The 14,236-nt window shown below is 40.3% G+C and overlaps 1 protein-coding gene across 1 annotated transcript in view; it reads right to left on the reverse strand.

Annotated features, from left to right (window-relative positions):
- Positions 1–610: 610 nt before the first annotated feature.
- Positions 611–14,236, reverse strand: part of LOC124616039 (protein XRP2-like) — a 50,545-nt gene continuing 36,919 nt past the window's right edge. Inside the window, exon 7 of the mRNA XM_047144264.1 lies at positions 611–1,089. Coding sequence (XP_047000220.1) covers positions 967–1,089 — 123 coding nt within the window. The 3' untranslated portion in view covers positions 611–966. The remainder of the gene's footprint in view (positions 1,090–14,236) is intronic.

The raw sequence follows: 14,236 nt of genomic DNA on the forward strand, positions 1-14,236 counted from the left end.
AAAAAAAAAAATTGGAAGAATTGAAAACATTTACAGCAGATACCAAGTCAATCTCATTTAGCAGCAATATAACAAGACAATTTGTACCCATGTTCTCACTTGGTACACCTTCAACTATACCATAAAAACTAGCATACTATTCAATTTCAACATCCACTGTTTGAACTTCTCTTTTGCATTCTGTATATGATACTTAAATGTCATACTTCAGGATGAATCAGAAGCAAGTCTTCTCAATTCGAAGAAAGTGACACAAACAAACTGGCTATTTGAAAATCACAAAAACCCTATTGAAAAGATTGCTTCACTGCAACAAGCAATGTGCTAAACAAAGGAATGGAAAACGGAGATCCGAGTAAGTTTGCTCCAACTGCTCTAATTTTAAATAGTCCCAAGAATATGTTACCTTTACAATTATGGCACCACATGACATTCGAAGAGAGTATTTATGATATGGAAGTCATCAAAGGAAAGACAATGCCCAATACAACATAGCGAAAATTAAATAAAACTTTCGATATAAAATAAACTGTTTAATTATATAATACATTAAGAGAGATCAGTGACTATAACATTGTACTGAAGAGCAGCAGTGTAAAAATAGATAATTTCAAAAATTGTTTGTTATTACTTGTATAAATATTTACAACACAGACAGCCTTTGTGATTGGTTAACAGCAAAATTTAAATAACAAAAACTTAAAAAAGTGTAAATGTGCTTCTTTTTTCTTACATTAATGACTAGCATCAAATGACTACAATGTAAATATTTTGGCATTGTTAAATAAATCCAGTCATAAAAAATGTATAAATATATCATGAACATCAGTTCGAACAATACAAAGTCATCAAAATTTCTCTGTGACAGCTCATGTGTAACAAAATGAGAGATTGTGCAGTTGTTAAAATCCCATGTAGATACGTAAAACAAAATCTTACACCAGATTATAGCAGTCTTCCTCATTATCATACTCCACATGGGATAGTGAAGTTGAAGAAACTTTCCACTTGCTTAAGTGAAAACTTGGGATTGGTACTAACATAAACAAGACCAGTTGAGCCAGTGTCTTTTGCTATATTCACTGCCACCTGAAATATGAAAAGGACATTGATTATTGCAAAAAGTGACTGAGGAATATTTACATAGTTGTACCCTTTTAAATTGCTGCAAATTCAGCAATGCATGCACTGAAAAATGAACTGTACAGACACATGAAATGTTAAGGGATCAAATCGTACTACTTAATATTATCAGAGAAAATTACAAAATCAGATATTTCCTAATAGCAAATTTGTGGACCAAGGCAATTTCTTGCTTTTTCAAAACTCTGTGTGCCTCCCATGCAGAGTTAACTGAATTAACCTCTGTAGGAGACAGAAACTGTGCCAGATTCTTGTACCGGGCGCTCTAACTTTTGCTAGAAGTGCTGTTACCACGAGCATGACTTGCAAAATTTCATATTAACTTCAATTTGCCCCATGTTTCTATTGTAGAACAACATGTGAACACTTTGCTAAGAAATAACATTTTCCTCCTGGACTCTAGACACAAACAAACAGAAAATAACTTTACTAAGAGTTAAAATATTGTTCGAAAAGTAGCAACATCTTTTGGTTAATGAGTCCTTAGTCCAGACACGGCAGTTTTGAGCCACTGTAGATGTGACTGTTTCATGTTTTTTAGCTGTTAGAACAAGTACCCCAGGTTAAATTTGCGAGACCTCTTCAGTTAGTACAGCACTACCTGCCGACTAATTAACAGGATGCTTCTGGATGTTTTGCCAAGTAGTTGATTCCATTTTGAGCACAAACTTGGCAAAGCACCCAGAAGCACACTATTTTCAATAATTAATCTCTCATATACTGTGTGTCACTTTTTAAATTCCAACTACCCTAGTAACATACCAGAGTTATCAGAAAGTAATTTTCTCACACTGCCAAAAGAGACAGGGCCTCCCCTATAAAAGGCAAACGCTCATGCGTCAGAGATTTTCAACATGTATATGATACCTTATAGATGTATCAATATAATGGAAGGAAACATTCCACGTGGGAAAAATTATTATAAAAACAAAGATGAGGTGACTTACCGAACAAAAGCGCTGGCAGGTTGATAGACACACAAACAAACACAAACACACACACAAAATTCAAGCTTTCGCAACAAACTGTTGCCTCATCAGGAAAGAGGGAAGGAGAGGGGAAGACGAAAGGAAGTGGGTTTTAAGGGAGAGGGTAAGGAGTCATTCCAATCCCGGGAGCGGAAAGACTTACCTTAGGGGGAAAAAAGGACAGGTATACACTCGCACACACGCACATATCCATCCACACATACAGACACCATGTGTCTGTATGTGTGGATGGATATGTGCGTGTGTGCGAGTGTATACCTGTCCTTTTTTCCCCCTAAGGTAAGTCTTTCCGCTCCCGGGATTGGAATGACTCCTTACCCTCTCCCTTAAAACCCACTTCCTTTCGTCTTCCCCTCTCCTTCCCTCTTTCCTGATGAGGCAACAGTTTGTTGCGAAAGCTTGAATTTTGTGTGTGTGTTTGTGTTTGTTTGTGTGTCTATCGACCTGCCAGCGCTTTTGTTCGGTAAGTCACCTCATCTTTGTTTTTATAATAATACCTTATAGATGATACTTCCCGTCACTCACTAAACTGTCTTCGTAACGGGTGGTATTGTCAACCGTAATTCTTTTAACGACTGCCAGTTAGATTTGTGACTGAACATAACAGCAATAAAATTTCATTGTCATCTTTGCTCTGCCTACAGAACAGTTAACCTTTTTAACATTAATTCTGTCAGTCTACACAGTTTATGTCAGTAAATGTACATCCATAATATAGTAAAATTTATTTCAAATATGTTTTAATCTGTAGAAGCACACTTGACTATGTAAAAGAGATATGTTTCCTACAGGAAAATTAAATAGAACTTTGGAGATAAGATAGTCACCTGTATGAATATTAAGAGCTCAGATGGCAGGCCAAGAAGGCTGCAATGTGGAAGACATATATAGAGGGTCTATACAATATGAATGGACTTGAGCACAATATTACAGAAAGGGAAGGGAAAGTAGATGAGGATGAGCTGGGAGATATGATACTGTGAAAAGAATTTGACATAGTACTGAAAAACCTTAATTGAAAGAAAGCCTTTCGAGTAGGTGAAATTCCCTTATCATTAATTAGCACTGTGAGAGAGCCAGCCATGTCAGGTGCAGGTGCTGACAGAAGTAAATATTATTAAATCATCAGTTAATAGGCCATGGCTGCAAAATACTGACAAATTATTTACAGAACTGAAGAAACTGGTACAAGTTGACATTATGGAAGATTAGTTTGAGTTCTGGAGAAAGGTAGGATCATGTGAAGTTAAACTACATTTATACCATTTGTAGATTTAGAGAAAATTTTCAGAATGTTAACTAGAATACATTCTTTGAAATCTTGAAGGTAGCTTGAAAATATGCAGGGAATGGAAGGTTATCTACAACTAGCACAGAAGCAAGACTGCAGTTATAACAGTCACTGGACATGAAAGGTAAGCAGTAGTTGAGATGGGAGGGAGACAGATTAGTGGCCTATCACCCATGTTTTTCAGTTATTCAATCTGTACACTGAACAAGCAGTTAAGGAAACCAAGGAGAAATTTGGAAAGGGAATTAATGTCTGTGTAGAAGAAATAACAATTTTGTGGTTTGTCGAGGTCACTGTAATTCCATAACAGACAGCAAAGGGTTTGGAAGATCAGCTGAGTGGAATGCATAGTGTTCTCACAATAAGTTATAAGATGAACATCAACAACAGTAAATAAGTGTAATGAGATGTAATCAAATTATATCAGGCAATTATGGAGGAATGAGATTAGAAAATGTGGCACTAAAAGTAGTCAACAAATCTTTCTACAGCAATAGCAAGAAAAATACCGCTGAAAGAGAGAAATTTGTTAGCATGTAATATATATTTATGTTTTACGAAATCTTTTCTAAAGTCAATTGTCACGAGTGTAGCCTTGTATGGAAATGAACTACGGAAAATAAATAGTTCAGACAGGAAGAGAAATAAAGTTACACAATTAATTTTCTGTTCACTTGCAGATAGATGTCTGCAGCACTGGCACACAGAAACCTTTTGCCACAGTATTGTAACACACCAGTAGAGGAGAAAAACAAAATGGCACAGACCACTAACAAAGTGGAATAAGTAGGAGGGGTATTCATAAAGTTTTAATTATCACTTTCAAAAAATAGTTGTATAGATATATAGCTTGTTGCACAATCTGCACTGCATGGAAAGACTACTGTAAGCACTGTACCTATTTATTTCTCTCCAAAATTCCATTCAACAACTTGAAACCTGATCAATAACAAAAAATTGTCAACACTAAATCTACCAAAGAATAGCTTCATTACAACTCAGCTGCTTGACCAAAGAATAATAAATATGTCTGTATTCGTCGTCTATAGCAGGTGCTTTCCTCAGAGATCTCCCCCTCCTGGCAGAGTGGAGCTCCTGGTATGTGTTGATACTTGTGAAGAACACGCTGACCTGTCCTTGTGAAAGTAGTCGGTGTTTGTTGCTCCTCTACAACCCTGTCAGCAGCTTATCATTGTATGCTGTCTATAATGTATGTTTGTTTTGCTTCAGCATCTGGAAAGATCCTAAATAAGGGGCTGCAACAGCATGCATACCACATCCGTTCTTAACATGACGTGCGAGCACATTGCAATGTCCTTATGTATGAACACTTTTCATACACCATGTCATGAGGCTTTGGAAGGGAGCAGTGTAGTTATTAGCCTCTTAATCTACTGCAGCACATACGGTGGCTCTGATGATGTATCGGTCAGTTGTGCTACATAAAAATCCATCAGTTGGCACAAAGTTTCCCCACGAACCATTTGAGTGCTGGAGGCCTCCATGTCAGTCTTAAAGGCTTTCTGCAGCCCCAAAAAAACTAGTGGAAAGGCTGTCACCTTTGAGTTATTGTGGTACATAAATGCAGTTTTTAACATCCTGTGCCATTTCTCCACCATCCCATTGTTTGCTAGATGGTGGCTGATCCTGTGGTGATGTCGGAATCCACATAATGTAGACAGCTCTATGAACAGGGTCAGTTCAAACTGTTGCCCCTGATCGGTGGTGATGTGATATGGACATCCACCAAATCATGACACCTATGTGTTTACGAAGGCCCTCAAAAAATGGCTCTGAGCACTATGGGACTTATCATCTCAGGTCAGCAGTCCCCTAGAACTTAGAACTACTTAAACCTAACTAACCTAAGGACATCACACACATCCATGCCCGAGGCAGGATTCGAATCTGCGACCATAGCGGTTGCGCTTACGAAGGCCCTCCGTTTAGTCTCTGCTGAAATGACTCTGACAGGTACTGCCTCTGATCAACAAGTATACCTGTCTATTGCTGCAAATGAATAACAGTACTCCTCAGATGGCGACAGTGGGCCTTCGAGGTCTTTGTGCACAGGGAAAAGTTGATTTGTTGCTTCTGGGGAGTCTCCTACAGTCTTGTGAATGTCTCTGCTATAGTGTGTTTACAATAAGTTGCGACTTTTGACAGTTCAGCACAGAGCAAGTGGAGGGACGCATAGTTGTCAGTGTGTGTAACATGCGTGAGCAGACGTCCACAGTATAATGCCAGTCCTAGTCGCTGCGGAACATGGCAGGGTTACTTGACTGCATGAACAACAAACTGGCCGATCTGCAATTTTTCTGAAATGATTTTATAGAAACTATTTGGTAATAAACTCTCATTCTCTCACATCCTATAGTTGAAGCTGTCAGCTTCATGACAAACCACCTATCATTTTGTTAATAGTCATAGTTACTGTGATATTTCAGTAGTAGGTAAATTACTGCAAGAAAATCTTAGTTTGCAGTGAAAAATAGGTTCCCTATGAATTTGTGTTTGATGCATGTTAGGTTACCTGTTGCTGTGTATTAAATGTACATAATATATTGAATTACTCTTTAAACTTGCCAGGATATCACTGTCTGTTTCCAAACTTGAGAAAATGGAATGTACATAAAGCACTTTGACATGAACTCTTGGGTCAGTAAAAAAACTAGAATGGAATATTCATAAATTTCTTGTATCATAAATGTTTTGAGATATCGAAGCAAGATTTTGGCAAATGAAAATGATTATGAGATTGTTCTGCCATATGATTAATAAGTGGGATTTCCTTACAGCAATATTCAAGTGACTACAGATTTTTTTCAATGAAATAACGTAATTATTGAGGACCACAATGAAACAAGAACTGCTGTGGGTTTTGTAACAATATAAGCTAAGAAGTTACATGTTTATTTGTGTACTGAGAATTTGCTGTTTCATAAACTACTGACCTGACTTGCACTAAGTTGTTAGTTTAATAGTACACTATTTCAGGATTCTGTTTCAATTTCGACTGCATTTCAATGTTAGTGAGATGAATATTTCCAAACTATGCTGTGTTTTAACAAGAGAAGCAGATTTTAACATGGAAACAGGTGAAGTTACGAATTCCTCAAAACTCATCACAATCCTTCATGAATCAATGTCTCCTCAACTACCTTTTTGGTATTATGGCTGACAACTCAAGCCCAGTCCTGTCGTGTAACATTTGCAGTGGGCTTCTTTTATCAGCATTTCAGTCTCAGTGAGTGTAAACTTCTTCCTGTTTTTTGCCATGTTACTTTTCACCTAGGCCAATATATTATGTCAGATTTAAATGAGCATGATATGGGTGAAGCCTGATTAAACTACGTACTTTACCATTATCCAGTTCGTCGACATGGTATCGTGAAGTTTTGGATTGTAAAACACTAAAAGTTTCATTAATGTCACCTTATACGTGCTAGGTTAAACTTTATCTCATGAAACATTTCTTTGTACCCCGAGAAAAATATCCACTTTCGGCCACTACGTTGTTGGAGCTTTATGCATCACAACAGAGTGGTATGGCGTTTTGTCCATTACTATTATCAAATTCTGAGGTATGTTTTGCAGCAGAACATTACCTTCCCACCTGGTGAATGTGTTCTTGGATTACACTTTTATTGCAAATCTCATATTCAAAAGTACTGCACTGTTGTCATTAATGCAACGCCAACACAAAACACTTATTCACGATACCTGATGACTACAGAACACTTCGACACCAGAAAATATGACTTTACTACAAGAGCTGACAAACACTGATGCATCTAATGCTTGACACCACATGCTACTGTTTACTCGTGATGTGGCAAAAGGGGCGCTTTACCAGCCGAAGTGCTGGTGGCTGGTGTGGAAAGCCAGCTTGCCATTGGTGTTACCTGGACAACGGTGTCACGTCCCCCTCTGGTCAGTTAAACGTCAAAAGTTGCGACTGATTTTAAATGCACTATAAGATTACACTTTTGACGGGGTCGGCACTTGCTCACCATCTTCCAGAAATTTTTCTTTATACCAGGCCACAAAAATTACTCCATCAAGAATTCAAACAACAGAAAATCCAGGATGGAATGTAACAATATTAAGAAAAGGAAAGTTGCTACTCATCATATAGCAGAGATGCTGAGCCACAGGCACAGACTATCACAAATAACGGTTTTGGCCCATAAGGCCTTTGTCAAAAATAGACGACCAGTGGATACAATTGCCTGACACTGTAGTCACGTGTGCATGACGTGTGTGTGTGTGTGTGTGTGTGTGTGTGTGTGTGTGTGTGTGTGTGTGTGGTCTATTGTTGTTGAAGGCCTTAACAGCCTAAAGCTTTAATTGTGAGCGTCTTTTTGTAGTGCCTATCTGCGACTCAGTATCTCCACTATGTGGTGAGTAGCAACGTTCCTTTTCATAGTATTGTTACATTCCATCAACAATTTGATGGTTGTGTTAGGCTGTGAGTCACACTGAATGAGTCCCTCCTTGCATAATATCCACACTTGCTGGAGTTTAAGGGACATCGAGTTGTCCTGCAATAATTGCTCTAGATGTCCAACCATGGCTTGCTCTGTTCTTAGCTGATCATAATCTGCTGGTGTATAAAATGCACCGACCCTTGAGAACAAATCCGCCATGATACTGTGCATCCATTTTATAAGCTTGATATAGGTGTTAAATTGCCCACTGAATTCCAGCTGGTGGAATGGCTGTGGAGAACAAGCTTCTTTCCTCCCCCGTAATGTGAAGGTAAATGACTTATGATCGGTACAAACTGTAAAAGGCCAACCTTTGACATACGAAAGTAAGTATTGAAATGCCCCATAAATGGCCAGCCGCCCCCTGTCATACACACTCAACTTAGCTTGTGCTTTTTTGAGGAAAAGTCCTAAAGGTTTCCAACTATGCTCAACTTTTTGATGCAGGGCCATACCAGTTACAAACTGGTTGGCGTCCACTACAACTGTCAATGTCACATTATGAGCAGTGTGTGCCAAAAGTATTGCTTCTTGTAAATTGTGTCTTACCTTCTCAAAGGTCTGTTGCATGGCAGGTATCGATGGCAGGGCCTGTTTGCAGTAGTGGGATGTTTTTAATGGCCTACACATTTTCTTTGAGGACGGATACCCAACACCGATACTTCACGCCCTAAGAATGTGACTTGTTTTTGCTGGAGGGCATACTTAGTGTTGTTTATTATTAGCCCATACTTCCTGATTACCTTGAACGCCATCTTCAGTTGGTCTTCATGTACTTCTGCCATCTGTGAAAATATCAATACAGCAGGGGCTGAATCAGGTTATGAAGGCAGTCTTGCGAATGTCTGCTTCAGCCACTAGGAGCTGGCTGTAGGCCAGTCTACCACGCTGAAAACTTGGGTTCTGTCCAACACATTTGTAAAATCCCGTAGAATGGGAACAGGGTAGTGGTCAGGGAATGTCCTTGCGTTTAGTGCATGATAATCCCTGTAGGGTCTCCAAGTGCCTGAATCCTTTCGAACCAGGTGCAAGGGCAACACCCACAGGCTATCTGATCTCCGTACGATGCCCGCTTCTAACATGCTGTCAAACTCTGCTTTTGCTCCTGCAAACCAGTTTGGGCCAGTCTTCTCAGCCTTTGAAAAACCAGTTTACCTGCTGTGGTTTTAATGTTATGCACAGTGTTGTGAAGCACCTTATGGCCCAATTCTGGTGAAACTGCATTATTAAGTAAGCAACAGCATTGCTTGAAACTCTGCTACAGCACCCATAGTTACCTAACTCTTCTGTCTAATTTGTGCTGTGCTCAGCTGTAGCTGTAGCCCATGGTGGTGGATAAAGTCTGCTCCCAGTATTGACTTGGGCACTTCTGCTAGTACAAACTTCCATTTGAATCTCTCACTGAACTCGATATGTACTGTTACTTATTGTTCACCATATGTCTTAACTAGTGAATTGCTGGTGGTCATTAGATGAAGTGCTGCACCCACTATTTCCTCTTAAGTACGTTTATGTGGCAGCATAGTGATATCTAAGCCGTATCGACTAGGCCAGGACTTAACAACTGGCCGGTTTTGAGCGCGAGTACTCGCCTCTGCTCAGGCACGTGCTCGCGAGCAGGTGCAAGGTCGCGGAGTAGGGAGGGAGAGGAGGGAGGGGAAATGCGCACGCACGTTTGAATAGGGCCGCAGCGTGCCTATTGAATTCGTGCCGACTGTGTAACGTTTAAAGTACTACTATCAGCTCTAACAGTCACTTCGCTGGTTAAGAATCATGTCAAGTCGCCGTTGTGTAACCCCAACCATGCTTTCGCAGTTCAACCCCCATTGGGAGGAATTGTATCTGTTTACAGAAAAAGATGGTGTTGCAAAATGTTTAGTATGTCACAAAACGCTGAATTCTTTTAGGAAATTTAATTTGCAGCGACATTATATGTCGTACCACGCGAAAGACTACGGAAGTGGAAAATGTGATGGACCAGATCGTGCACAGGAAGTTATTAAACTTAAAAGAAAGCTATCCGAAGAAAAATCAACTGAGGCAGCTCTCAGAGTGAGTTACAAAATGGCTTTGCTTTTAGCAAAATCCCTGCACCCCTTCACTATGGCGATTTAATAAAAGTATGTCTGGTAGTTGCAGCGGAACATTTGAGTCCATATCAAGTTGAACAGTTTTGGATTGTGCCATTATCTAACATGACCATTAAGTGTCGCATACAGGACATGGCAGATGACGTCCAGAGCCAGCCTGCAAATATCTGTAAAGATTTTATGGTGTATTGTCTAGCTCTGGACGAAAGTGTCGATATCACTGGAACAGCGCAGCTTGCCATATTTATTAGAGGTGTTAATAGAGATCTTCAGGTGAGGGAGGAGCCCTCGATGTAGTAGCCATGAAGAACACTACAACCGGAGGTGATATTTTAAGTAGTGTTGAAGAAAGTGTTGAAAATATAGGACTGTCGTGGAATTCTTTAGTTTCAGTGCCTACAGACGGTGCACCAGCGATGACAGGGAAAAAGTCAGGTTTCGTTGCGCTGTTGAAAGAGAAAATGCAAAAACTGACCGTGCCAAATGAAATAAGGGGCGTTCACTTTGCGATCCACCAGGAAAACTTATGTGCAAAGAGTATCACTCTAAAAAATGTGATGAGTATTGTTGTTTGTACAACCAATTATATAAGGAAGCATGGGCTACAACACAGGCAATTTAAAAGCTTTCTTGAGCATGAAAGCCAGTATGGTAGCCTGCCTTATTACAGCGAGGTCCGCTGGCTTAGTCGTGGCGAATTATTAAATCGATTTTTTTGCCTATTAGATGGGATAAATATGTTCATGGAAATAAATAACATGTGTGTTCCTGAATTGAAAGAGCCTTCATGGAAATGTGATCTCGCGTTCTTAGCAGATTTAACTAGCCATCTGAATGCTTTGAACATTTCACTACAAGGTAAAGATCTGCTAATTACTCATTTCATAGGTCGAACACGAGCTTTTAAAATGAAATTGACGCTTTGGGTGAGTCAACTGGAAACAAAAAATCTAGCTCATTTTCCTAAATTATCATCTGTGCAAGGTGTTCACAAAGACTGTGAACGTTATTCACATAGTTTAGTTGCCCTTAAGGAAGAATTTGATCAAGGCCTTCAAGATCTGACAGCACTAGACAGTGATTTTGATCCATTCTCCTCTCCATATTCGGCGAATATTGAAGAGATTCATCCTGAGCTGCAACTAGAAACTATTGACGTCCAGTATGAGATAGAATACAGAGACAAATTTCAGAACAAGAAAAACATTTTGGAATTCTACAGACACTTCCCTCAGGATAGATTTCCTCGTTTGCACAAATTGGCAGCTACAATAATATCAATGTTCGGTTCCACGTATGTTTGTGAACAACTGTTCTCTGCAATGAAATGTAACAAGACGCGCCTGAGAAACGCATTGTCTGATCGAAATTTAAATTGCACGCTGCGCCTACAATGCACAAGAACAATTACTCCGAACACAGACGCAATTGTAAAGAGCAAAAAGTACAAGATAACCGAGAATCCCACACTTCAGTGACATCTTTTATTGTGTAACAGTTCACAAATTAATACGAATGTAGAGGCATACACTAAGCTAATAAAATTATGTGGCATGTGTACATTCTCCTTTATTTGTTTCTTTTGTCGCAGTAATAATTCGTGAGTGATATCCCTGCAGGTGGCCGCAGATTTACATTGACTGGCGGCAGCTGTTGTGTGCCCCACGTGACTCTCCCCACTCTCCGCTCTGGTCCGGTAGTGGGGGTAGCGTGCTCGCGCTGCTCCGTGCTCGCGCCTTGCTGCTCACAACTTGCTCCGCGAGCACGTATGTTGTGAAGCCCTGGACTAGGTAATGTCAGTTTGTTTATTGGTCCTTTACGTAAAGGTGCCCAGATAATGTGAGTAGTCAAACAATTTTCTCTCTTGTTGGATATGAGGTCTGCCAGTTATGCGAAAAACCGTTTTTCTCAGTACCCAAACATGCTTCGGCACTGGGTACTGAGAAAAACGGTGTTTTGCCTAACTGGCAGACCTCACATCCGACAATTTTAACTGCAAACATGGCCAATACAAGGAGCTGCAAATCAAAAGATGGATAGTTTTCTCTCTGTTGTCCTGGCTAAACTCTCTCACATAATTGGTCCAACCATGAGTGCAGAACCTTGTTTGTTTCCTACGATTTCACACTCAGTTACTATGGTTGTAGTGATTGTCACCTCATCTGTATCTTGGTAACTTTCAGAAAACATACGGCCTGCTACGCTTACTGCACTGCACTGAGCTCATTCGGGAATGAGGAACGTGAAGTGAAGCTAGTAGCCCTTGAGCCTAACTGTTTGTGGTACCAACATATAAGTTCATCTCATCCCACCTGTGCCTGCCTCTGTCGTCCAGGACAGATATGCCACTAGCATAGACAGCTACTTATGCATTATGTCAGTCTGTAGCTTCACATCACGGAGTTGTGCATCAACATTAACTCTCAGCACTTGCCTTATAGGCTGCAGCTTCCACAGCGCTGTCACCGTCCACATCTTGTGTTATTGCTGCTCTGCTTACTTGTCCCACTACTGCATCTCTTTTATCTGCATTGACAACACAGAGTTAATGTTATCAGAGGTACATGTGACAATCACCGCCTTCAACAACAGTGGCATCAATGTGAGTCAAACATGTCTTAGTGTATCTCCTCTACGATATTTCAAGAGATGCCGCCAAAACTCAGAAGGTGTCCTATTGACAATACGTTCTGGGTGCACGACCTGCTGCATTTGCTGGTCTATGGATGTGCATGGACACTGTATTACTGTATGAGATTTTCACTCTGCAGCGGAGTGTGTGCTGATATGAAACTTCCTGGCAGATTAAAACTGTGTGGTGGACCGAGACTCGAACTCGGAACCTTTGCCTTTTGTGGGCAAGTGCTCTACCATCTGAGCTACCCAAGCATGACTCACGCCTCGCTGTCACAGCTTTACTTTTGCCAGTATCTCGTCTCCTACTTTCCAAACTTTACAGAAGCTCTCCTGCGAACCTTGCAGAACTAGCACTCCTGAAGGAAGATATTGTGGTGACATGGCTTAGCCACAGCCTGGGGGATGTTTCCAGAATGAGATTTTCACTCTGCAGCGGAGGGTGCACTGATATGAAACTTCCTGGCAGATTAAAATTGTGTGGTGGACCGAGACTCGAGCTCCTGAGTTTGAGTATAGGTCTGCCACACAGTTTTAATCTGCCAGGAAGTTTCATTGTATTACTGTGTCTCTCAAGTGAAAGTACCAGTCTCATGTGGGCATTTAAATACAACATCTGACACTGCCTCTACCGTTTGTGCATCCAGGCTATTGACAACCACCATGTACTTAGTGTAATCTTCTGTCATGTTGTTCAGCATGAATGCTAGATCCAACATGGCAAACCAAACCTCAGGCTTCTCTGATAGCAACTTCAACACTTGTCTCTTCATTCAGGAACTCGTGACCACATTATGTGCCACTGTTCCACTGGCTGCTGCCGAGGCTGGCTGTTTGTAAAGGTGAACTCTTGTTCATCCTGTACAGTAATTTTCATTTGCAGGTCTTTAATTTGTTTCTCCAAATCTCCAAATAGCCATGAAATTTGTCGTTCTATCTGACTGCATCTGGCTTTGTAATTTACCGCTTTGTCTTTCTTTTCTGGTGTCACCAAGTCATAGGTATAGCTAGCTGCACTAATAAAAATGTCTTTCTATTTGTGCTTCCCACAGTTATGTAATCCAAGTGCTAGCCAAGCCTGACAATGCTTAACTTCGGTGATCTGACAGGAAATGGTATAAACCACTGCAGCAAGACCAGTGTCAAAAAATTCATTAAGCAACTTTAGTTTTGCGAGGTGGTACTTAAAATTTTGCCTTTCCTTCTCTAGTGTGCTGGTGTTATCTGCAAATCTCTGTGCTATTTTCTATGCACTGTCCATCAACTGACTAACTGAGTGGTTGCCTTTTCTCATTTTTGTTAATCATCTCACTATGCATATCACATTTTGTGGTTCACTTCCTAAAAGAATACGAAACATCCTCATATTATTTTCACTGCATTACAAAGAAGCACGGAAAAATTTATATGTAATTCTGGTTTTAGAAATTTTTTTGCAGCATATTGCAATTTTTGTTGTTCCTATTGACTCCTTGGTATGTTTTCCTGTGGTGGAAGATGGCAGGAAATGTTTCCCCAGTAGATATTTGCAGTAAACCCACAGTTACCACTACCTTTCACCGTCTGCCTCACTCCAGAGCCATACGCTGCACCAACCAA

This window comes from Schistocerca americana, chromosome 5, assembly GCF_021461395.2.
Source record: "Schistocerca americana isolate TAMUIC-IGC-003095 chromosome 5, iqSchAmer2.1, whole genome shotgun sequence".
Lineage (NCBI taxonomy): Eukaryota > Metazoa > Arthropoda > Insecta > Orthoptera > Acrididae > Schistocerca > Schistocerca americana.